This window comes from Oncorhynchus tshawytscha, linkage group LG02, assembly GCF_018296145.1.
Source record: "Oncorhynchus tshawytscha isolate Ot180627B linkage group LG02, Otsh_v2.0, whole genome shotgun sequence".
Taxonomy (NCBI): domain Eukaryota; kingdom Metazoa; phylum Chordata; class Actinopteri; order Salmoniformes; family Salmonidae; genus Oncorhynchus; species Oncorhynchus tshawytscha.
This window is the reverse complement of record NC_056430.1, coordinates 59,086,634-59,112,240: the sequence shown is the minus strand read 5'-3', so window position 1 is coordinate 59,112,240 and position 25,607 is coordinate 59,086,634. Positions and strand designations below refer to the sequence as shown.

Genomic DNA, 25,607 nt, shown 5'->3' with positions numbered 1-25,607 from the left:
GCAAATTTATCTAAACTGATTACAGAGATGAAAAAGTGAGTGCTTCTCTGTTTCGTTGTAATTATATAGTCTCTGTTTTAAAACCGCACTTCTTATTTCCCAAAGAAACGCTTGCATTAATATACTATACATGAATATACTCAGAACAATAAGATGCATTGAAAGACTGTAAGCTACAGTTGAGGCCTATCATCGTTGGGGACTGTGTTATACTTTATTGGCTGTGACATTACATAAAACACTTCTTCTCTGTGTCAAGTGCCGATTCCAAATCGACCCCAACATCTGTGAAGTTGTAGAGCTCTGGAGGACTACTTAGTTATAACACACAATGTAATACTGTAGCTCAATGTGTGAGGATGAGATTCCCTTATGTATTGTTGGAAGGGTTGGACGGTATCCAGATTTTCATATCGTCATACCGTCCTTCTCTCATACTGGTATATTTAAGCAATAAGGCACGGGGGGGGGTGATATTTGGCGAATATACCACGGCTAAGGGCTGTTCTTAAACTCAACGCATTGCAGAGTGCATGGACACAACCCTTAGCCATATATCACAAACCCCCAAGGAGCCTTATTGCTATTATAAACTGGTTACCAATGTAATTAGAACAGTACAAATACATGTTTTGTCATACCCATGGTATACGGTTTGATATACCACAGCAAAAAAGCACCATTGGGCATCTATACCAGAATGCTAACAACATTTGCACAAGTAATAGTGAATTTCAATGGAGGCTGCTCGCTGAATATGCTAACGAAAATAAACAAATTGCAAAGACAGGCAATCCAGCTCATAAAGTAAAAAATACACTACCAGTCAAATGTTTGGACACACCTACTCATTCAAGGGTTTTTATTTATTTTTACTATTTTCTACACTGTAGAATAATAGTGAAGACATCAAAAGTATGAAATAACACATTTGGAATCATGTAGTAACCAAAAGAGTATTAAACAAATCAATATATATTTAATATTTTTGATTCTTCAAAGTAGCCACTCTTTGCCTTGATGACAGCTTTTCACACTCTTGGCATTTTCTCAACCAGTCCCACTCAGCCCAAACCAAGTCAAACTAGTGAAATTTGGTTTCCCGTAATGATATTACATCACAATGACCTTGGTTTATCTGGAATGAACTTGCTTATCGTGCTGGCACTTTCTGACCAATGGAAACTCCCCCTACATGGCATGCTGGGTGAGCTGAATTGATACATAAAAACATTGAAGTATTGCTCACACAGATAGAGGATTCAGACACGGACAGCAGCAATGGATCATCAGGTACCTGGGAGTTATTCATTTCTCACCAAACAAAATGTTTAGCCTGTTTTAAGAGCATGGTTTTACCATTTAAATAGTTTGCAGTGTATGTATTGACATAGTGTTTCTTTGTGTGTGTGTGTGTGTGTGTGTGTGTGTGTGTGTGTGTGTGTGTGTGTGTGTGTGTGTGTGTGTGTGTGTGTGTGTGTGTGTGTGTGTGTGTGTGTGTGTGTGTGTGTGTGTGTGTGTGTGTGTGTGTGTGTGTGTGTGTGTGTGTGTGTTGATACTCTGGTGTGTTTCAGATGTGTGCAGCTATGCGGGGGTTGTCCTTCTCTTTCTGCTTTCTCTCTGGACTGGAGACAAGGTGGATGCTCAGATTAGTGAAGCAAATTTAGCTAAACTGATTACAGAGATGAAAAAGTGAGTGCTTCTCTGTTTCATTGTAATCATATAGTCTCCGTTTTATTACCACATGCCTTATTAACTAAAGAAACCTTGTATTAATATACTATAGGGAATTGTCCCCAAACTCTACAATTAAGGTCAACCAAAGTACGTGCTCTGTGTTCTGTCACCACCTCTGTCTCTCGATTTTTCTGCTGTTGTTCAGGTTCGGACTGCAAAATCGTGAGTATGCCATGGCTGTCAGGCTCACCAAAGATGAGTGCAAGAAAGGAGAGTTTGATGTCAACGTTAAACCAGAGGTGGTCAAGGCGGCACTTACCGCCGGACAAATCTACAAAGGAGACAAGATCATCGCAGCCATACCGTATAATGGCTACCACGCAGAGTATCGTCTCCTGAGTATTACTACCCAGGATATGGGCTACCCCATATTACACCTGACCAATAACAACAAGGACTGTATAATCTTCTTTACCACATTCTCTCCCTGCCTGGAGTCCTGTATGAAGGAAAGAGGAGGCCACAGCATTATCAATGACCTTGATAGGGCCTTTTCTACTAGAGACCTAAACTCTAAGGCCTTTGTGTTCGAGAAAGTCTGGCAACCTAAGTGGGGTGGGGCAAAAACCAATCCCCCAAGGCAAAATGTAATAAACTCCTTCAATACAATACATAAAAAAATCCCCCTATATCGCTGTACACACAGCAAGTGTTATTCTTGCAATGAGATAAACACAGGTCGCTGTTTGGAGGGCTACAGTGGCTGAGTGCACTCCTTCAAGTCCAGCTGAGCCAAAGAAGCCTCCTGTATCTGTAGAGGACTGTCAACCTCTCTCTCCCTTCATCCCTCTCTCTGTCTCTCACTGTCCCTTTTTGCCCTTTCCTCAGTATCTCTGTCCCTCCTTGGGAGAATCTCAATTGGTTTTGCTCGACTCCTCGCGTCCTCTCCTCCATCCTCTCCTCACCTCCTTTTGAAAAAGGTCAAGGTAATCAAATAGAGGAGGAAAGGAAACATGCAAACAAATGTGCTTGTATGAAATGACTCTCCTTCACCAACACGTAATCAGGCAAATGACATTTACAAAGGAGTAATCCCCAAATACATGTGTTAAGTGGTAAAAATAAATGTAGCTGGTTGCACTTAACATTTTATAGAGAGATAAGTATTGTATCGTTTTTTTAAATGTCGGCATGCTTTTCTCAAAGAAACAATAGCTGATTCAAAGGGGGTGTGGCAGATTTTGAAACACTTTCACGTTTCCCGCTGGGAGGATACATTTGTGCTCAGGCTATCGAGGAGAGGAGGACCACTTTTTGGTTTCCGGGTCCCGGTGGAGAGGAGGACAGGGCGAGGATGGACTTTTTCCCAATTTGAGAATCCTCTTCCCTATCCTTCTTTCTCTCTATCCTTCCCTCCCTCTCCTTCTCTTTCACTTTCTCCCCCACCACAGTTCCACAGTTCAATAAAGTACACTATTACAGGACCATCTCTCTCTTCATTCCTGTGTTTTATTGTAGGTGGGGATGTAGTGGTAAGAAAGGTGGATCAGAGAATAATAGATAAGACACAAGCTGATTTGTCATGAGGATGTTATGTCATACACAGGCAGTGTAACAATGTTCTGGGAATGAAATACGAATATCACACTGTAGAACACGTTCATGAAAATGATTTGCTGGCTAAACAATGAGACAAGAATAACACAATCTTGTCATATTTTAACAAAGTTATGACATTCATGACAGTAACCCAAAGAGATGGTAACACATGTTTGTAACTGTGTATTTTGACATAGTACTAGTTTATTATTGGATTAACATTAAACAGTCTGTAACTGTATCCTATATGGTATTTATATCAATGCAAGGTTATCAGAACAATAAGATGCATTGAAAAACTTGAAGCTACAGTATGACTGCAGTTGAGGCCTATCATCGTGGGGCACTATGTTATACTTTATTGGCTGTGACATTACATAAAACACTTCTTCTCTGTGTCAAGTGCCCATTCCAAATTGACCCCAACATCTGTGAAGTTGTAGAGCTCTGGAGGACTACTTAGTTGTAACACACAATGTAATACTGTAGCTCAATGTGTGAAGATGAGATTCCCTTATGTATTGTTGGAAGGGTTGGACGGTATCCAGATTATCATATCGTCATACCGTCCTTCTCTCATACTGGTATATTTAAGCAATAAGGCACGAGGGGGTGTGGTATATGGCCAATATTCCACGGATAAGGGCTGTTCTTCAGCACGACGCATTGCGGAGAGTATGGACACAACCCCCGATGTGCCTTATTGTTATAATAATCTGGTTATCAACGTAATTAGAACAGTACAAATAAATGTTTTGTCATACTCATGGTATGCGGTCTAATATACCACAATTGTCAGCCAATCAGCATTCAGGGCTCGAACCAACCAATTTATAAATAGTATTACCGGCTTGGTACACAAGATTGCGCCAAAACAAACGCAAAAAGCGCCATTCGGCGTCTATACCAGAATGCTAACAACATTTGCACAAGTAATAGCGAATTTTTAATGGAGGCTGCTCGCTGAATATGCACACAAAAATAAACCAATTGAAAAGACATAAAAAATACAGTACCAGTCAAATGTTTGGACACACCTACTCATTCAAAGGTTTTTATTTATTTTTACTATTTTCTACATTGTAGAATAATAGTGAAGACAGCAAAACTATGAAATAGCACATATGGAATCATGTAGTAACCAAAAAGGTATTAAACAAATCAATATATATTTCTTATTTTTGATTCTTCAAAGTAGCCACCCTTTGCCTTGATGACAGCTTTTTACACTCTTGGCATTCTCTCAACCAGCTTCACCTGGAATGATTTTAAACCCATCTTGAAGGAGTTCCCACATATGCTGAGCACTTGTTGGCTGCTTTTCCTTCACTCTGCAGTCCAACTCATCCCAAACCATCTCAATTGGGTTGAGGTCGGTGATTGTGGAGGCCAGGTTATCTGATGCAGCACTTCATCACTCTCCTTCTTGGTGAAATAGCCCTTTCACAGCCTGGAGATGGGTTGGGTCATTGTCCTGTTGGAAAACAAATGATAGTCCCACTAAGCCCAAACCAGATGGGATTGCGTATCACTGCAGAATGCTGTGGTAGCCATGCTGGTTAAGTGTGCCTTGAATTCTAAATAACAAGTCTGTGTGGAGTCTGGAGTTGCTAGGGCAATGGGCCTGCCTGCTCTGAGAATAGGGGAAAGAAGATAGGAGAATAGGGGAGAGGATAATATAAGACTGGAGAAGGAAAAAGGGCCAAGAACAGAGAGAAAAACCCCAAGGATTTCAAGATAGTAGCAGCAATACATATAACTCATCCAAAGGGATTTGACTTCTCAAACATGGCAATTAGCTAACACAATATGATGCCCCATCACCTTATTAATTCAGCCACTTACTTAGATTAAAGAGCAAGTTACATTTAAGGGTTACATTAAATTAATACATAATTCTGTGTTTTTCAAGCAGGAAAAAATTATAAAACACATAAGAATTATCTTGCTAAATGAAAACGCTTCTTATTGTAATTTATGCTCGGCATCAGACAAATTCCGTGGTTCAATTGCACTTCTCCACTCAGATGAGAATTCACAAACAGGCATTCTATGAGCAGACAGCGCTCTGACTGATTTGTAGCTATACTGAACAAAAATATAAACCCAACATGCAAAAAATGTAAACGAGTTTACTGAGTTACAGTTCATATAAGGAAATCAGTCAATTGAAATAAATAAATGAGGCCCTAATATATGGATTTAATATGATTAGGCAGGGACGCAGCCATGGGTGGGCCTGGGAGGGCATAGGCCCACGCATTGGGGAGTGGGTGGACCATGATCCCAATGAAACTGAAATACATAGGTCTAAATTACAGTATGTAGCAGTGAATAGGTTTAGGTCTTATCTGACCAACAGAACACAAGTATGTAATGTTGGTGATGTTCAGTCAGAGGCCAAAGAAATATCCCGTGGAGTACCGCAGGGATCTATTTTAGGGCCTCTCTTATTTCTTATATACGTTAATGATATTCCAGATACAGTAAAGGGCAAACTCCTGCTTTATGCTGATGATTCATCCATACTGGTATCAGGGAAGGATGCAGTTTACATAGAGGAGACCCTGAGTAAGGAATTGCATTTTGTTAGAGATTGGTTGTCTGACAACAGTGTCACTACATTTGGGAAAAACTGAATCGATTTTGTTTGGAACAAAATGTAGATTGCTTATTAAGGCTGACAAGTATACTGCACAGGCAAGGAGATTGAATCTAAAACAAATGTATCTTATCTTGGTGTGTTCCTAGATCTTTCCCAAGACCTAATTGCTGCTAAAATTATTTCTAAAATGGCAAACAAATTGACATTTTTACATCATAACACTAGATATTTTAAAATTAAAGTTAAGAAACTGCTTGTCTCAACCTTGATTCAGTGTAATTTTGATTATGCCTGCTCTGCTTGGTATAGTGGGTTCTCAAAAAAGCTGAAAAAGAGAATGCAGGTCAAGCAAAATAACGTTATCAGGTATATGCTGAATGTCCCCCCTAGGACCCACATAGGGGTACAGGAGTTCCGGAAGGTGGGCTTGTTGCCTTTGGAGTCCAGAGTGGACCAACTTGAACTTAATCTTATGTTTGACATCTTAAATGATCGTGCCCCATGTTACAAGAAAAAACACATTGATATGGTCTATAACCAACACAGTCACAATATCAGAGATAGTGTTATGTCATGTAAAATCCCAAGAGTAAACAGTACTGCAAGGAGCACATTTTTCCAAACATGCATTTGTCTATGGAATAGCCTGCCCTTAGAAATCAAGCAAATAAAAAGTAAAAATAGCTTTAAAAAGCAGGCAAAAGTTTTCATTTGGTTGTCTAAGTAAGGGAAACCACTAAACGGTCACTTGTACCCCCCCTACTGCTGGTCAGGTGTATTATTTGAAGGATCGGTATGATGTGAAATGAATAGATTGTTTTAATGTGAAATTAATATTATTGATTTTTAAGGTTAGGGAGAAGTGCAGTGAATGGTGACACTTTTTAGGATGTCAATATAAATGAATGTTTTTATGGTTGGTTGTAATTTTGACTTGTCTTTTAATCATTACATGTTATTGTTTTTACCATAGAGGACCACTTTGGAAACAAGCGTTTTAATTAATACTTTCCAGTAATATCCTCTGGGTCCACATTGTGCATTTTGTTGTATATGTCTGTTGGACCAAAATAAATTACATTTAAAAAAAGCTTTGTGTGCGCATGGAACATTTCTGGGATCTTTTATTTCAGCTCATGAAACACGGGACCAACACTTTACTGGTTGCGTTTAGGTCTTTGTTCAGTATACATTTCTCCAGTGCTTTTCTCGGTGTAGCCAGCCTACTTTACTCTAGTATGATTAACTTTAAGCAAAACATTAGAAAATGTAGCAGGCTACGTTCTTCCTATGATAAACATTAAACGACCGGGCATTGTTTTTGCATAAAAGAATTTGCTATTTCAATGTAATTTCATTTTCTGCCAGCCAAATAACATTGCACTTCTGTTGTCATCTGATGAAAATGAAGCTATTTTCTGCTGAATGTGTTGCACTAATGTATTTTCTTTGAAGAAAAACTGTAGTTGCACATCCCTGATCACTCTATTGATGCAAACGTTTAATATAAAATGTGACCGCTGTCAATACCCACCTGGATTCACCTGCTTCCACTTTCTCCCATTGTGCTATTTACAAACAAACCCGTGACTGGGTCAACTGTTCTGAGGAACTAAGGTAAGCGTCATAATGTAAAATAATGTGACAGGGGTAAAATGAACAAACGTGATCTGCTTTATCTCTTAACATATTGCACAAGTGCAGGTATTTACTTAAAAAGTAGCTACAAGTATTAAAATGTATTGGGGAAAAAAACATCCTGTGGCTTTTTCCAAATACCCCAGTGTACAGTATACCACCCAAGCCTAATTATTGGAGATTTATTCAAGTTTTATCAAGTAAAATGATTTACAATTAAAGATTCATAACATAGATTTTATAGGCACAGGTATTTTATTGGTTATTTTTTATAGATATTTAAGTGTAGCGGGACAGATGCAACTATTGGTTTGTAAGTAACAGTGCACGTTTAATTACAAAAGTATATTACAAAAAAGGTATCTTTAGAACCAAAAAGTCAAATTTCAAAATGTTGCCAACTGTTTGCTTTGTGACAGCAATGTCCATTGTTTAATATGATTATAGTAACATTTGAACCATCAACAATCCAAAGCATTTTAAGTGTCTCTCAGTTCATCCCAACAGTCTAGAGTGGCTTTCCCTCCTCCTCTCCTCAACCTTCACTTATCTAAAAACGTAGGATAGGTGAAAGACACATGGCCAAGACCCAATTCCCAGTCCATCTTTTTCCCCACATAGAGGCAGATGAAGGAGACGAGACCATTTTAGACTATTGACATCCACTATGAGCTCGTTTCCCTGACACAGATTACGCTTAGTCCTGAACTAAAAAGCTATTTCAATGGAGATCAAGAAAATAGACAATGTATTTTATTCCAGGACTAGGCTGAGCCTGATCTGAGTTTGGTAAACTATCCCTATATGTCAAAGTGAATCCTTCATCAGGAGATGGCAGGCTGGTCTGGAGTTGAATCAGGGTTGCTCTCCACCAGGCTCTGCACTCGGGCCAGGATGATCTCGTTGGAGCTGCTACAGTCTTCCGCTCCGTAAGGGGCGCTCACTGTCAGCACGTTGGCCACGCACAGCATCTCGCCTTTCTCTTCCACGGGGATGCGGTTCTTTTCCAGCCACAGGCGGAGGCGCTCTTTCCTGTGCCTCACTTCTTCCGGGCCAAGGGCGTGGGCTCCTGGGGGTGTGAAAATGACCCTCAGCTGCCCCGCCGTTTCTTCATTACCCTCCTGGAGGACCTCTACTTCCTGCACTGCATGGCCTGTCACAACTCGGACCGTCGGTGTGCCTCCTTTCTCCTGGAAGGTCACTAGGACTATACTGAGGGAGAGAAAATAGGTAATGCATTGAGTGTCAACTCAGCTGATATACACCCCTTTCAAAGCAACAATCCTGGTATTGTCTATGACTGAGTCACATCAAAAATATCACACTGTAGCTAGGGATAGCAGTTACGAAATAGGATGCTCAAACTTAGATCTCATAACAGAGTGGCGTCTTCACTCGTCACTGTTGTAGCTAGGTACCACACTATATAAGTGGGAGAAAAAACTGACAAATCAGTGCATTGGTGTATTATTTTCATATGATAGCTTAAGCTATCCATCAACAAATTGTGCACATGGCCATGGGGAAAGAGTACTGGGAAGTTGACGAAGTTACCTGGCAGATACTGGATCAACGGTAAAAACCCAACCATGATGTTGTTGTTTCTCGTGCGCTGTCACTTTGACCTCTTTGTTGACATATTTACACCACTCCAGTGGCTTCAGTTGACGCCACGTGTCCATTACTATTTCAATATACTGACCGAGAATAAGCTACACTGGGCTTTAATCTCCAAATCAGGTGAATGAGCTGGCTACTGGCTAGCTGGATTGAGCCTGTGATTAAATTTGTCCGACGGTCAAATGTGTCGTAGAAAACAGTGATACAATTCCAAAGGTTCCAGCACGAAGAATTAAATACCTCGTTACATATTACTAACCTCTTCACCAACCTAATACTCTACTGTGTGATTCATGGTATGAAATAAGAGTCATTTAGCAATTTATTGCATTGCACGAGTACATTTAGTGACCCGTCCTGTCTTTGACAGTCCTTTCAGGAGAATCATTTGCCACACGCATGCGCAGATTGATTGTAAAAGCGGGCCTTGAATCATGTCAAGACACGGTCGAAACGGAGGAGGTAAACTAAATAGCAAAACAGATTTTCACTTCACAAAAATATTATCTAACGCATGTTCAATAGTAGACAAAATACAGTATTCGTGAAGATAATCTCATGCTTAGTTAACTATCTAACGTTAGCTACATTAGGCGTAACGTTACTTAGCTTTCCTAGCTCTTGCCCTAAACGAGCACACCCGATTCTCTAATCAATGGCTTGATTATGTAGCAATTTTTTTTTATCAAAATGTTTTAAAGGGGCAATCTGCAGTTGCTACATCCATTTGTAGACGTATAAATTAATGAAATGTGCCCATTGTTTGTTGAAGAATTGAAAGGTGCAATATGCGGAAATCTCTCCGCCATTTCCTGGTTGCTACAATTCTAATAGTTTGCGACAAAACAAGCAGTCGTTGTGTAGAGAATCATTGTACCATCTAACCCGCTGTGAAATATATTTTCCATAACAAAAAGTTACATATTGCAGCTTAAATGCCTCATGACCTTAGTTCAACTGTTGTACCCCATCAGAACCCAAAATATAAGTATGTTTTACTCCAATGTTTACAAAAAATTTAAATGTTAACAAAAAACTAGCTATAAAGCCTCAAAACAAGTTTAAAACTGTAATTTTGATATCATAGGATGGTCATTCCTTATATCATTCCTTATATCCATTGCTCTATGAATTTGAGATCGGTTACATTTCTCAGCAGGGGCGGGGAAGGCTTTGTTATTAATGCCATACATTTGTTTGGAAAATTTCCTCACAAGCCAGAATGTTGAATTACTTACATTACTACAGACAATATATTCACAGGAAAGTATATTTACATTAACGAGGTGGCAGGGTAGCCTAGTGGTTAGAGCGTTGGGCTAGTAACTGAAAGGTTGCAAGTTTGAATCCCTGAGCTGACAAGGTACAAATCTGTCGTTCTGCCCCTGAACAGGCATTTAACCCACTGTTCCTAGGCCGTCATTGAAAATAAGAATTTGTTCTTAACTGACTTGCCTAGTAAAATAAAAAATAAAAATAATAATAACCTTTCAAGGCGCTGGTGGTGCATTCAGTTCTTTCACTTGAAGCATGTGCAGAACCATTTAAATACATTCACGAGCTCGCCAAGTATGCCTGTGTCTCTTGTGTGCATGCTTCAGGTGATAGAAATCTGAATGCACTACCAGCGCTTTGAAATGTTTGTATTTATACTTCCTGTCGATATGTCTCGCATTCCTACCTGCAAAAGGACCAACCACGTGGACAACCGGGAAAGTGAGTAAAAATACAATTTGATCTGTGTCATAGCCGGCCGTGACCAGGAGACCCATTAGGCGGCGCACAATTGGCCCAGCGCCGTCTGGGTTAGGGGAGGGTTTGACCGGCTGGGATTTCCTTTTCCCATCGTGCTCTAGTGACTCCTTGTTGAGGAACCAGGTGCCTTCAAGCGGACTTCGGTCATCAGTTGGACGGTGTTTCCTCCAACACATTGGTGTGGCTTGCTTCTGGGTTAAGCGAGCACTGTGTCAAGAAGCAGTGCGGCTTGCCAGGGTTGTGTTTCGGAAGACGCATGGCTCTGAACTGTCGCCTCTCCTGAGTCCGTAGGGGAGTTGCAATGATGGGACAAGACTGTAACTACCAATTGGATATCATGAAGAAGGTGGTAAAAGTACGAAAAACAAAAATATTATTTTATTCAACACTCTAGCTTGTAGAGGTCATGAGAGGAAACTTTCCTGATCCAAATGCCAATTTCTGCCTGATGTAGAAATCAATGAAATTCAACTTTGGGTCTTTAGGCTAAACTGCTGCTTGCAGCTTTAAATATATCAGTAGGGATTAGTAGACAAGTTGAATTAGGTGTGCTAGCTCTTGAATAGATCAATAACATGTAACATCTGTGGTCCCCAAGACGTTTGAGAACCACTGATAACGTTAGTATAGCTAAAGAGTCTATGGATTAAGATGCTAAACTCTTACTACTTTTGTAGAGGGCAGCTCATGAGTCAAAAATGGGTCTGCAAAATTGGACCTTATTTGCAGTTTAATAAGGCTAAGTAACAAAAATAAACAAAATCCTCACCTCACTGGCTGTTCCACCTTCTGTCTTGATGTGTTGACTCGTTCACCACAGAGCCAAACATAGCTACGCTTGATGAATACACCATTCCTCTGTAACGTTAGTCGGTGTCATAAAGAATTCAATGGTTATGTATGACATATGTTAGGGGATGGATTACATCTAAATTCAAAGAGCAAATTACATGTTCACTTGGCAACTAATGCAAGTCAAACATGGGCCTAGGCCTAATCATAACTCCATAAACATTTTGTCTTATCATAAAGAAAGGGAAAGGGGGATACCGAGTCAGTTGTACAACTGAAAGTATTCAGCTGAAATGTGTCTTCCGCATTTAACCCAACCCCTCAGAATCAGACGGGTAGAAATTGATAAATTACTAGATGTTACACAATCTAGTAGCAAGGTATGGAGATAAGGTTGATGATCCTTTGCCTAATTTATCACATTTTCAGGCTTCTAATATTTGCTCTAGGTGATACGTAATTGCAGTAAATCACTACATACAGCTCATTGTCATGTGGAAAAGTACACAATATTATATTCATATGCCTGACACTAGTAATTTATAATTTTATTTAGACCATAGCATGAGGAACTGCCTCAGGCCAACCCTATGCTAATTATTCACTGACCTCAATACAAATGGGATGCCTTGAGAGGGCTGCATTTCAAAGTGATTTTTACATTTGTGCAGTTACTTCCAACAACCCTTTTGATACTGAGCTTAGGGGAGTGGGAAATCAAAGGCCTCTCAGAACAGAAGTCAGCGAGTTGCAGCAGTGGTGGCACCTCTTTCTGTTTTTCCTTTGCAGACTCTAAGATTTATGTCGGTAACCTGGGCACTGGTGCAGGGAAAGGAGAGCTAGAACGGGCGTTCGGGTATTACGGACCTTTAAGAACCGTGTGGATTGCTAGGAACCCCCCGGGCTTTGCCTTTGTGGAGTTTGAAGACACCCGGGATGCAGAAGATGCGGTCCGAGGCCTTGACGGCAAGTAAGTGATACCTCAAGACTTCAGACTTTGCCCCCAAGTTTAGCCTACTTTCCAGGACCTACAAGCTGAAAGGGCTCAAAGGGCAAGTGTGTTGTTGACGTTTGCCAATCAATAATGTAATTTGCTCTTTGCAAATATTGAAGGATTTTATTGGTTTAGGGACATCTATCAGTAGATGGTAAGCAGGTAGCTGGTATTATCTTGTTACTCATTTGCTACTATCCAGATCATACACTTAAGGTATGTTCCTAAATGCTTGTTACACTTTAGATGGGTTTCCTTAAGTCCTCTTTTTAAAGTGAACTATGCCATTGTGCAATTTGCTGACTGTCGAACTGACTGTTTTTCAGGTTGATTTCTGGATCTCGAGTTCGAGTTGAATTATCTACAGGAATGCCGCGGCGATCTCGGTACGAGCGTGCGCCCACCAACCGGCCCTTTGACTCCAACGACAAGTGCTATGAGTGTGGTGAGCGGGGGCACTATGCCTACGACTGCCATCGCTACGGTCGACGAAGGAGGACCAGGTAAAGCCTCCTTAACCAATACATCAGATTTAGCTTGTTTTGGTCTTTTCTTATTTTGATAGTTGTCGCTTATTTTCCATTGTCTTGATTTTTCAGTGTCTTATGTAGATTTAAAAAAAATGAAAGATGATTATTATACTATCATACAACCTGTTGTTGTTGCAACTTTTGTCTTTCCATCTGTCACTTAATCCCTTTTAAAATATGGAAATACTTCTGAACTGTTATGTGGGTTTTTTTTGTTAACAACTCACCTGGTCAAAACATTTCAGGTTTCGTCGTTTGATTCAGAGTGTCACGATCCTTAACGATTTCATGAGGCATCTAGCAAATTCCACACTTTCGATCCTATGACCATGGGGTTGATCGATCAACCAGACCTCCCCTTCTCAAGCAACTGCCACTTCTAGCTGCACCTTAAAGATTTCATAGAGGGCTGACAATTCACCAGATGATTTGGTTATCAATTTGAGCCTGGGGTTTTGTAAAGAGGACAACCTGGTAGACCATGGTCCCGTCTAGACAAATCGCCTTGCATCTATCAAGTCTCAATCAAGCGATTTGGCTGTCAATACAATCATCATCGTTAGAAATCGAAGAACACGACTAGATGCAGAGGTCGGCTGATAGATACTTCTAGAACGCCTAGATCTGCTCGAACCTTGGTCCAAAGTGGGTCAACCGGGCAAACTCGCAAGGTTTATTTCAAGTACCAATTGTGTTTTTATCTCCAATGTATGACTTGACAATAACATTCTTCTCTTCCACTCTTTACTAGAGAACTGAAAGGCCTGCTTTAAGCAGGATACGTTAGCTCCATGAACAGCTATGTCTATATTAGAGGTCGACCGATTATGATTTTTCAACGCCGATACCGATTATTGGAGGACCAAAAAAGCCGATACCGATACCGTTGAAGTGGGAAGTTTACATACACCTTAGCCAAATACATTTAAACTCAGTTTTTCACAATTCTTGACTTTTAATCCTAGTAAGAATTCCCTGTCTTAGGTCAGTTAGGACCTTTGTTTTAAGAATGTGAAATGTCAGAATAATAGTAGAGAGAATGATTTATTTCAGCCTTTATTTCTTTCATCACATTCCCAGTGGGTCAGAAGTTTACATACACTAAATTAGTATTTGGTAGCATTGCCTTTAAATTGCTTAACTTGGGTAAAATGTTTCATGTAGCCTTCCACAAGCTTCCTACAATAAGTTGGGTGAATTTTGGCCCATTCCTCCTGACAGAGCTGGTGTAACTGAGTCAGGTTTGTAAGGCCTCCTTGTTCGCACACGGTTTTTCAGTTCTGCCCACAAATATTCTATGGGATTGAGGTCAGGGCTTTGTGATGGCCGCTCCAATAACTTGACTTTGTTGTCCTTAAGCCATTTTGCCACAACTTTGGAAGTATGCTTGGGGTCATTGTCCATTTGGAAGACCCATTTGCGACCAAGCTTTAACTGATGTCTTAAGATGTTGCTTCAATATATCCACATAATTTTCAATTCCTCATGATGCCCTCTATTTTGTGAAGTGCACCAGTTCTTCCTGCAGCAAAGCACCCTACAACATGATGCTGCCTCCCCCGTGCTTCACGGTTGGGATGATGTTCTTTGGCTTGCAAGCCTCCCAGTTTTACCTCCAAACATAACGATGTTCATTATGGCCAAACAGTTCTATTTTTGCTTCATCAGACCAGAGGCCATTTCTCCCAAAAGTACGATCTTTGTCCCCAAACCGTAGTCTGGCTTTTTTATGGCGGTTTTTGGAGCAGTGGCTTCTTCCTTGCTGAGCGGCCTTTCAGGTTATGTCGATATGGAACTAGTTTCACTGTGGATATAGATACTTTTGTACCTGTTTCCTCCAGTATCTTCTCACGGTCCTTTGCTGTTGTTCTGGGATTGATTTGCACATTTCGCACCGAAATACGTTCATCTCTAGGAAATAGAGCGTGTCTCCTTCCTGACCTGTATGATGGCTGCATGGTCCCATGGTATTTATACATGCATACTATTGTTTGTACAGATGAATGTGGTACCATCAGGCGTTTGGAAATTGCTCCCAAGGATGAACCAGACTTGTGGAGGTCTACATTTTTGTTCTGAGGTCTTGGCTGATTCCTTTTGATTTTCCCATGTCAAGCAACGAGGCACTGAGTTTGAAGGTAGGCCTTGAAATACATCCACAGGTACACCTCCGATTGACTCAAATGATGTCAATTAGCCTATCAGAAGCATCTAAAGCCATGAGATCGTTTTCTGGAATTTTCCAAGCTGTTTAAAGGCACAGTCAACTTACTGTATGTAAACTTCTGACCCACTGGAATAATCTGCCTGTAAACAATTGTTGTCAAAATTACTTGTCATGCACAAAGTAAATGTCCTAACCAACTTGCCAAAACTATAGTTTGTTAACAAGAAATTGTGGAGTGGTTGAAAAACAAAAGTTTTAATGACTCCAACCTAAGTGTATGTAAACTTCTGACTTGAACTGTATATATGTAATAATGACAATTACAACAATACTGAATGAACAACGAACACTTTTATTTTAACTTATTATAATACATAAATAAAATCAATTGTCTCAAATAAATAATGAAACATATTCAATTTGGTTTAAATAATGCAAACACAATGTTGGAGAAGAAAGTAAAAGTGCAATATGTGCCATGTAAAAAAGCTAACGTTTAAGTTGGAACATAAGAAAGCTGGTGGTTTCTTTTAACATGAGTCTTCAATATTCCCAGTTAAGAAGTTTTAGGTTGTAGTTATTATAGGAGTTATATGACTATTTCTCTATACCATTTGTATTTCATATACCTTTGACTATTGGATGTTCTTATTGGCACTAGTATTGCCAGCCTAATCTCGGGAGTTGATAGGCTTGAAGTCATAAACAGCGCTGTGCCTCAAGCATTGCTAAGAGCTGCTGGCAAACGCAGTGAAGAGCTGTTTGAATGAATGCTTACGAGCCTGCTGCTGCCAACCACTGCTAAGTCAGACTGCTCTGTCAAATATCAAATCATATACTTAATTATAATATAGTAAACACACAGAAATACGAGCCTTTGGTCATTAATATGGTAAAATCCGGAAACCTTCATTTCGAAAACAAAACGTTTATTCTTTCAGTGAAATACGCAACCGTTCCTTATTTTATCGAATGGGTGGCAACCCTAAGTCTAAATATTGCTGTTATATTGCACAACCTTCAATGTTATGTCATAATTATGTAAAATTCTGGCAAATTAATTACGGTCTTTACACAGTTCGCAACGAGCCAGGCGGCCCAAACTGTTGCATATTACCCTGACTGTTTGCACTGAACGCAAGAGAAGTGACACAATTTCCCTCGTTAATATTGCCTGCTAACATGAATTTCTTTTAAGTACATATGCAGGTTACAAAAATATATACTTGTGTATTGATTTTAAGAAAGGCATTGATGTTTATGGCTAGGTAAATTTGTGCTAAGTAAGTGCTTTTTCCGCGAATGCGCTTTTGTTAAATTATCACCCATTTGGCGAAGTTGAAGTAGGCTATGATTCAATGATAAATTAACAGGCACCGCATTGATTATATGCAATGCAAAACAAGCTAGTTAACCTAGTAATATCATCAACCATGTGTAGTTAACTAGTGATTATGTGAAGATTGATTTTTTTTTTCTTATATAAGAAGTTTATTGCTAGCTAGCAACTTACCTTGGCTCTTTGCAGCCACAAGGTCCTTTTTATGCTGCACTCGCGTAACAGGTGGTCAGCCTGCCACGCAGTCTCCTCGTGGATTGCAATGTAATCGGCCATAATCGGCGCCCAAAAAGGCAGATTAACGATTGTTATGAAAAATTGAAATCGGCCCTAATTAATCGGCCATGCCGATTAATCGGTCGACCTCTAGTCTATATAGTGACTCCTACTACCAGTTCCATTGCACGTGTAATGCTAAATCTAATGTAATCCCCCTTTTTTGTGTGTTGATTTGAGCCAGAGTCAGAGCATCAGTGGACTTAGGGTAATTGTTGTTGTCAGAGGCCAGGTCAGAATTAAAGACAGGCTGAGGCAGTGTTATGTGGGGCTTCGCGGGGCCTGCTCTGAACTGTCAATCTTTCCCTCCCTCCCCCTCGTTTGGATGTGGTTTAGGTCCCGGTCTCACTCCAGGTCCGGTGGGAGGAGGTACTCTCGCTCTCGCAGCCGGGGCCGTGGCAGGAGGTGAGCATTCTTATGCACATTTTTCTCGTTCCAAAGGCTCTGTTGTCCAACTTCCTCGGAAGAGGGTCACATCAATCATCGATGGAGTTCCTCAGGGGTCTATTCTTGGACCTCTTTTTTTCGTAACACGTATAATGAAGCAAAAATGATTGTACAGTACATTCAGAAAGTATTCAGACCCCTTGACTTTTTACACATTTTGTTACTTACAGCCTTATTCTAAAATGTATTAAATTGTTTCCCCCCTCATCAATATCTCATTTACACAAGTATTCATACCCTTTACTCAGTACTTTGTTGAAGCACCTTTGGCAGCGATTACAGCTTCGAGTCTTCTTTGGTATTACGCTACAAGCTTGGCAAACCTGTATTTGGGGAGTTTCTCCCATTTTCTCCACAGTTTCTCCCATTGTCTCTATTTTCTCTGCAGGCATCACTGCACAGCTATTTTCAGGTCTCCAGATATGTTCAATTGAGTTCAAGTCAGGGCTCTGGCTGGGCTACTCAAGGACATCCATAGACTTGTCCCGAAGCCACTCCTGCATTGTCTTGGCTGTGGGCTTAGGGTCGTTGTCCTGTGGAACGTGAACCTTCGCCCCAGTCTTAACCTGCTCCAGAGCGCTCAGGATCTTTTTTTCAAGGATCTCTCCGTTCATCTTTGCCTCAATCCTGACTAGTGTCCCTGCTGCTGAAAAACATCTGCACAGCATGATGCTGTCGTCACCATGCATCCCCCATGGGGATGAAGGCCTCATTGGTGGAGTGCCACAGTGATGGTTGTCCTTCTGGAAGGTTCTCCCATCTCCAAAGAGGAACTTTGGAGCTTTGTCAGAGTGACCATTCGGTTCTTGGTCACCTCCCTGATCAAGGCCCTTCTCTCCCGATTGCTCAGTTTAGCCGGGCGGCCAGCTCTAGGAGGAGTATTGGTGGTTCCAAACCTCTTTCATTTAAGAATGATGGAGGCCACTGTGTTCTTGGACCTTCAATGCTGCAGAAATGTTTTGGTACCCCTCCCCAGATCTGTGCCTCGACACAATCCTGTCTCGGAGCTCTACGGACAATTCCTTTGATCTCATGGCTTTGTTTTTGCTCTGACATGCACAGTCAACTTTATATAGACAGGTGTGTGCATTTTCCAAATCATGTTCAATCAATTGAGTTTACCACACGTGGGCTCCAATCAAGTTGTAGAAACCTCTCAAGCATGATCAATGAAAACATGATGCACCTGAGCTCAATTTCGCATCTCATAGCAAAGGGTCTGAATACTTATGTAAATACGTTTTTTTAAATGATTTTTTCATTTCTAAACCTGTTTTTGCTTTATCATTATGGGGTATTGCATGTAGATTGATGAGGAAAATGTGTTGTTTAATCCATTTTAGAATAAGGCTGTAATGAAACAAAATGTGGAAAAATGGAAGGGGTCTGAATACTTACTGAATATACTGTGTATAAAACATTAGGAACACCTTCCTAATATTCAGTCGCACCCCCTTTTGCCCTTAGAACAGCCCCAATTCGTCAGTGCATGGACTCCAAGGTGTCAAGTATTCCACAGGGATGCTGGCCCATGTTGATTCTAATCCTTCCCACAGTTGTGTCAAGTTCTCTGGATGTCCTTTGGGTGCTGGATCATTCTTGATACACACAGGAAACTTGAGCGTAAAAAACCCAGCAGCATTGCAGTTCTTGATACACTCAAACCGGTGCGCCTGGCACCTACTACCATACCCCGTTCAAAGGCACTTACATCTTTTGTCTTGCCCAATCAATCAAATGTATTTATAAAGCCCCTTTTACATCCGCAGATGTCACAAAGTGCTATACAGAAACCTAGCTTAGAACCCCAAACAGCAAGCAATGCAGATGTAGAAGCACGGTGGCTAGGAAAAACTCCCCATTCACCCTATGAATGGCACACATACACAACCCATGTCTCAAGTCCTTCTTTAACCTGTCTCCTCCCCTTCGTCTCCACTAACTGAAGTGGATTTAACAAGTGACATCAATAAGGGATCACAGCTTTCACCTGGTCAGTCTATGTCAGGGTTCTCCAACCCTGTTCCTGGAGAGCTACCTTTCTGTAGGTTTTTGCTCCAACCCCAGTTGTAACTAAACTAATTCAACTGATCAATCAGCTAATTATTAGAATCAGGTGTGCTAGATTAGGGTTTGAGGGAAATCCTACAGGATGGTAGCTCTCCAGGAACACGGGTTGGAGAGCCCTGGTCTGTCATGGAAAGAACAGGTGTTCCTAATGTTTTGTGCACTCAGTGTAGAGTAAATTGTCATTACACTGTTATGCTGTACACAACTCCATATACATGCATGCATACATTCACCACAGATACATATACAGATTTATATGTGTTACGGTAGTATGATAGATTAGTTGATCAGGAATGGCAGTGCAGAGTTTACCGGGTCTGAAGGTATGTTAGCTAACAGCTTTTGATATTTATGTTCTAGATCAAGATCCTTCTCTCCACGCCGCTCTCGTTCTCCTAGAAGATCTAGAGCCCTTACCCCCAAGAGATCAAGGTAAATTGTAGAAAAATGGACTTGCTTGCATTATTTAAAGATCCCACATTGTGTAAAACAATAAAAAATGTCACTTATTTAGTAAATGATGGGTGTTGCTTTTTCCCCTAATTTCTTTTTAGATCTCGATCAAAGTCCAGATCAAGGTCTAGGTCACATTCTCATGCAAAGACCAGGTGAGAAATATAACTGTTTCAATGCTCTGATCAGCGTTACATTGCTATTGTCAACAATGCAGCTACATAAGTTGAGTAATTAACAATGCAACAGTTTGTGTCAATCCCCAAAGATTGTCACTACTGCAACAAAATACAATTTTGTGTTGGTATTGACCGTTTCGGGTATTACAATTTAGACATTTGTCCCCTTGATATATTACATCACTGACTTAAGAGACTAAAGCAGGTTCCTCATTCCATGGAGGGCATAGTGTCTGCAGGTTTTCCATTTAGATGAAGTAAGAGACTTACTACGTTGAACAAAAATATAAACATAACAAGTGTTGGTCCCATGTTTCATGAGCTGAAATAAAAGATCCCAGAAATGTTCCACAAAAAGTTTCTCTCAAATTTAGTGCACAGATTTGTGTACATCCCTGTTAATGAGCATTTCTCCTTTGCATATATAATCCATCCACCTGACAGGTGTGGCATATCAAGAACCTGATTAAACAGCATGATCATTACACGGGTGCACCTTGTGCTGTGGACAATAAAATTCCACTAAAATGTTTTGTCACACAACACAATGCCACAGATGTCTCAAGTTTCGAGGGAGCATGGTGACTGCAGGAATGTTCAGCAGAGCTGTTCCCAGAGAATTAAATGTTAATTTCTTTACCATAAGCCTCCTCCAATGTAATTTTAGAGAATTTGGCAGTAGGTCCAACTGGCCTCGCAACCACAGACCACGTGTAACCACTCCAGCCCAGGACCTCCACATCTGGCTTCTTCACCTGCGAGATCATCTGGGATGAGCCACCGGGACAGCTGATGAAACTGTGGGTTTGCACAACCAAAGAATTTCTGCACAAATTCTCAGAAACAGTCTCAGGGAAGGCAATCTGTGTGCTCGTCTTCCTCACCAGGGTCTTGACCTGACTGCAGTTTGGTGTCGTAACCAACTTCAATGGGCAAATGCTCACCTTCAAAGGACACTGGCAAGCTGGAGAAGTGTGCTCTTCAAGGATGAATCCTGATTTTTAACTGTACCAGGCAGATGGCAGACAGCCTCGTGTGGATCGAGTGGTTTGCTGATTGTGAACAGAGTGCCCCATGGTGGTGTTGGGGTTATGGTATGGGCAGGCATAACGTCTTAGGGCTGCAATCCCGTTAACGGGATGATATGACAACAGCCAGTGAAAGTGCAGGGCGCCAAATTCAAAACAGAAATCTCATATTTAAAATTCCTCAAACATACATTTCTTATACCGTTTTAAAGGTAATCTTGTTCTTAATCCCACCACAGTGTCCGATTTCAAAAATGCTTTACAGCGAAAGCACCACAAACGATTGTTAGGTCACCACCAAGCCACAGAAAAACTCTGCAATTTTTCCAGGAGTCACAAAAAGCACAAATAGAGAGAAAATTAATCACTAACCTTTGATGATCTTCATCAGATGACACTCATAGGACTTCATGTTACAAAATACATGTATGTTTTGTTTGATAAAGTTCATATTTATATAACAAAAATCGGAGTTTACATTGGCGCGTTACGTTCACTAGTTCCAAAAACATCCAGTGATTTTGCATAGCCACATCCATTCAACAGAAATGCTCATCATAAATGTAGATGATAATACAAGTTATACTCATGGAATTATAGATATACCTCTCCTTAATGCAACCACTGTGTCAGATTTAATTTTTTTTAACGGAAAAAGCAAACTATGCAATAATCTGAGACGGCGCTCAGAAATTTAATCAATTTAGCCGCCGTGTTGGAGTCAACAGAAACCAGAAATGACATGATAAATATTCCCTTACCTTTAATGATCTTCCAGGAAGTTCCACAATAAATGCTTGATTTGTTCAATAATGTCCGTTATATATGTCCAAGTAGCTACTTTTGTTAGCGTTAGGTACACATATCCAAACGCTCGTGCGTTTGGACAAAAACTTCGGACAAAGATTTCAAAAAGTTATATTACAGGTCGAAGAAACATTTCAAACTAAGTATAGAATCAATTATTAGGATGTTTTTAGCATACATTTTCAATAAAGTTCCAACCGGAGAATTCCTTTGTGTCTACATGAGCAACGGAACGCAGGGCGATATCATGTGGAATGCGCATGACCAGGAAATGTCTCTCTGCCAGTAAGCTGACTCATTCAGCTCTTATTCAGTCCCACTACACAGTAGAAGCCTCATTCAAGTTTCTAAAGACGGTTGACATCTAGTGGAAGCCCTAGGAAGTGGAACTTCATTCATATCCCAATGTGAATTCAATAGGGTCTGAGTTGAAAATCGACCAACCTCAGATTTCTCACTTCCTTTTTGGATTTCTTCTCAGGTTTTTGCCTGCCAAATGAGTTCTGTTATACTCACAGCCATCATTCAAACAGTTTTAGAAACTTCAGAGTGTTTTCTATCCAATACTAATAATAATATGCATATATTAGCAACTGAGACTGAGGAGCAGGCCGTTTACTCTGGGCACCTCTGGGCACCTTTCATCTAAGCTACTCAATACTGCCCCTGCAGTAGATAAGTAGAGAAGATAAGCTACGGACAAGGGACACAATTGCATTTTATCGATGGTAATTTGGTTACACAGAGACCATGACGAGATCCTGAGGCCCATTGTCGTGCCATCCATCCGCCACCATTACCTCATGTTTCAGTATAATAATGCACGGCCCATGTTTGGGATGCTCTGGATCAACGTGTACGACAGTGTGTTCCTGTTCCCACCAATATCCAGAAACTTTGCACAGCCATTGAAGAGGAGTGGGACAACAATCCACAGGCCACTTTTTTGGGGGGTTTGTTGAAGATATGTGACCAACTGATGCATACCGTATCTGTATTCCCATGTGAAATCCATAGATTAGGGCCTAATGAACTTATTTCAATTTTCTGATTTCTTTATATGAACTGTAACGCAGTAAAATCTTTGAAATGGTTGCATATTGATTTTTATTTTTGTTGAGTGTAATTAGTGACTTAATTTCATCAATCAACTACAAGGGTAGAGCGAAAACCCGCAGGCACTCGGCCCTCCGTGGAATGAGTTGAAGTGAGGCCTAAAAGCCTTGTTCACACTGCAGGCCTTAATGCTCAAATCAGTTTTGTAATGGTGACTGTTCAAACAGCAAGTTACAAGTGACCAAATCGTACTTGCCCTTTGTTCTGTTTTCTGTACCATGTTGTGTGCTGCTACCATGTTGTTGTCATGTTGTGTTGCTACCATGCTATGTTGTTGTCTTAGGTCTCTCTTTATGTTGTGGTGATGTGTGTTCTGTCCTATATATTGTTTAATTCCCAGGCCTTTCTGTAGGCTGTCATTGTAAACAAAAATGTGTTCTTTACTGACTTGCCTAGTTAAATAAATAATACATAATAACACATACGTGTTCAGATAGCAGTCATTTGCTGACATGGCTACACTCGTTGTCATAGTAATGATGGGTGTGTGTGCAGTGGTGTAGGCTGACTGGTGGTGGTGCTTGTGCTTCCTATTACTCAGAAGTTTTGTAGCAAACCTAAGGTGACAACAATGTTTGCCATGGACTTTTACCCAGTTGCTTTGAATGTTCAAAATCATAGTGTAAGAACACTTTTAAAGCCTCAGGATAAGATTATCCAACTTTCAAAGCTAGTCCTTTTTGGCTAGCCGCAGCAGTCAACTAGCTAGCTAGGTAGCTGTTTAGGTTTGTAGTACATTCACTAATTTGTTCATAAGCAATTAACAAGCTAGCTAGCTACAACGTCACGTTCTTGTCAAACTCAACAAAGTATCTTGAGGGCAAATAAATCAGATTTGACTGTTCAGACAAGTCGCTTTGCCAGCAATCAGATTGAAGGTGGTTTGCAATGGTGGCTTGAAATATCAGATTCCATGTAGCTTTTGAATGTTCAGACTGCAGGAAAAGTAACAGAGTGATCTTAACCCATTGGTGGAGATAAAAACCACAATGACAAACCAGAAAAGGGGACACTAGAATATGAATGCCTTGTATGTTTACTTCTTCAGGTCTGGTTCTGTGGGCAGATCCAAGTCTGGTTCCCCCACGAGGAGGTATGCAGAAGTCTTGAGTCTGACCCCAATTTTCTTTCCACCATTCTCTTCTCTAATCGATCTGTGGAACAGTTTGACAATGCATGATAAGCAGCAAAACGAGACAATGCAAATGTCCATGCGGGAGGGCAATCGTTATGCATGGTTACAGTTAAGGGTGTAGATGCATGATGGTTCGTTAAGTCAGGCTACTAAAGCATTACAAGTGAAAGGTAGACTGCAATAAATCAACAACAATTACATTCAAATCTTTAATTCAATATGTGAAATATGTATTAAAGGTTATTTGAATTGTATTCTTTAAATTCACCCAAGGAATACATTTTGCATGACAAACTTTTATTTAATGCATGGTCTTTAAATACTTTGCTTGCTACAAATTGCCACTGTCAAAGTTTTGTAAGAATGAGCTCTAAAATGAAAATTCTATTTTAAATCCCAGCTGTTCAAAATCTAAAGCTTCACCTCAAAAACTAAGGTGCGTTTTTCCTCCCAGCTGAGGTAATGACTTTAAGTTGGGCTTAATGCACAGCAAATAAATGAGGAGGGAAAACTCATTTCTGTTTTTCTCTCTTTCAGCCACTCTACCTCGAGGAGTCCTCGTCGAAGTGACAGCTCGGAGAGGGACGACTGAACTTGGGAAGTTTTTTGTTTCTTTATGTTAGCATCTCTAGTGACTAAGTTCTTTGTAAACCCATTGTATTGTATCATTTGAACATATGTGGTGTTGTTAATTTCCTCCTGAGGCATATTACTGACGTTTCAAGAAGAAGCAATGGGGACCCAGTTTGGAATGCTTTTGTGTTTGTGTTTTAGAAATAGTTGTTGGTTAATAAAGTATATTTGATTTAAAATGGTTGTGATACTGTTTTGGTGCTGTGTTGTCCATCTGGGCACAGTTGGGTCTTTATATAGCACAACTAATGAAATGGTTGATAAATTAAATGTTTTCAATTGAGTGATACCTATAGATGGCAATGTTGCACTTGCGAAATGTGCTCTTTGAATTTTGAACTCAGGATTAGAGAACACTGCTCTTGTATTATCCTTGATACCAAATAGCTACTACTACTTTAAGCTCTTGCTTCTACAAATGTGTAGGTTAATATTTTATTTCAGACCTTTGGCCTACTTGTATATGTACTGACATGTATGTGTAACTGATAGATGCACACCAGTGCTGTTTAAGATGAGGGAGGGCCATTTTTTTTCATGAGCATGGCCTTATATCTATTACAGCATATTGGATAACTCTCATATTCCATTCACCCAGGCCAATGTAACAGTGACAGGTTTAGGCTATTACATGATACATTTTCCCTATGACCATCATGATGTTGCTACAACCTAGCCTATGGAGGAAATTTTACAACGTAGGTGCACCCAGGTCGAGAAACAAATTTAAGGTGACGTACAGGGACA

At 40.3% G+C, this 25,607-nt stretch overlaps 3 protein-coding genes across 5 annotated transcripts; 2 read left to right on the top strand and 1 right to left on the bottom strand.

The window, feature by feature from the left end:
• The first annotated feature begins 1,575 nt into the window (after positions 1-1,575).
• Positions 1,576-3,161, top strand: LOC112266048. Its single transcript, XM_024443541.2, has 2 exons — positions 1,576-1,692; positions 1,883-3,161. Exons 1-2 carry the CDS (start codon positions 1,685-1,687, stop codon positions 2,442-2,444), a joined length of 570 nt encoding a protein of 189 aa, XP_024299309.2. The 5' UTR covers positions 1,576-1,684; the 3' UTR covers positions 2,445-3,161.
• A 4,594-nt stretch (positions 3,162-7,755) lies between these two features.
• Positions 7,756-9,384, bottom strand: gemin6 (gem (nuclear organelle) associated protein 6). Its single transcript, XM_024443575.2, has 2 exons — positions 9,074-9,384; positions 7,756-8,731 (listed from the first exon to the last, which is right to left on the bottom strand). The coding sequence occupies exons 1-2, from the start codon at positions 9,199-9,201 to the stop codon at positions 8,344-8,346; spliced, it is 516 nt and encodes a 171-aa protein (XP_024299343.1). The 5' UTR covers positions 9,202-9,384; the 3' UTR covers positions 7,756-8,343.
• Positions 9,385-9,463: 79 nt separating this feature from the next.
• LOC112266066 (serine/arginine-rich splicing factor 7) lies at positions 9,464-25,039 on the top strand. Of its 3 annotated transcripts, XM_024443556.2 has the most exons (9): positions 9,464-9,601; positions 12,476-12,656; positions 13,007-13,183; positions 17,329-17,397; positions 19,870-19,941; positions 20,064-20,117; positions 24,141-24,185; positions 24,628-24,663; positions 24,765-25,039. In XM_024443556.2, exons 1-9 carry the CDS (start codon positions 9,574-9,576, stop codon positions 24,817-24,819), a joined length of 717 nt encoding a protein of 238 aa, XP_024299324.1. In that variant the 5' UTR covers positions 9,464-9,573; the 3' UTR covers positions 24,820-25,039. The 3 variants fall into 3 exon arrangements, with proteins under 3 accessions (XP_024299324.1, XP_024299331.1, XP_024299336.1); XM_024443563.2 differs by lacking the exon at positions 24,628-24,663; XM_024443568.2 differs by lacking the exons at positions 24,141-24,185; positions 24,628-24,663.
• The last annotated feature ends 568 nt before the right edge of the window (positions 25,040-25,607 follow it).

Coding starts and splice junctions, on each gene's coding strand:
- gemin6 (XM_024443575.2), bottom strand. CDS start 9,201: ATGGACACGTGGCGTCAACTGAAGCCACTGGAGTGGTGTAAATATGTC. Junction 8,732..9,073: donor GTTGATCCAGTATCTGCCAG/GTAACTTCGTCA, acceptor TCTCTCCCTCAG/TATAGTCCTAGTGACCTTCC.
- LOC112266066 (XM_024443556.2), top strand. CDS start 9,574: ATGTCAAGACACGGTCGAAACGGAGGAG. Junction 20,118..24,140: donor CATTCTCATGCAAAGACCAG/GTGAGAAATATA, acceptor TTACTTCTTCAG/GTCTGGTTCTGTGGGCAGAT. Junction 24,664..24,764: donor GCTTCACCTCAAAAACTAAG/GTGCGTTTTTCC, acceptor TCTCTCTTTCAG/CCACTCTACCTCGAGGAGTC.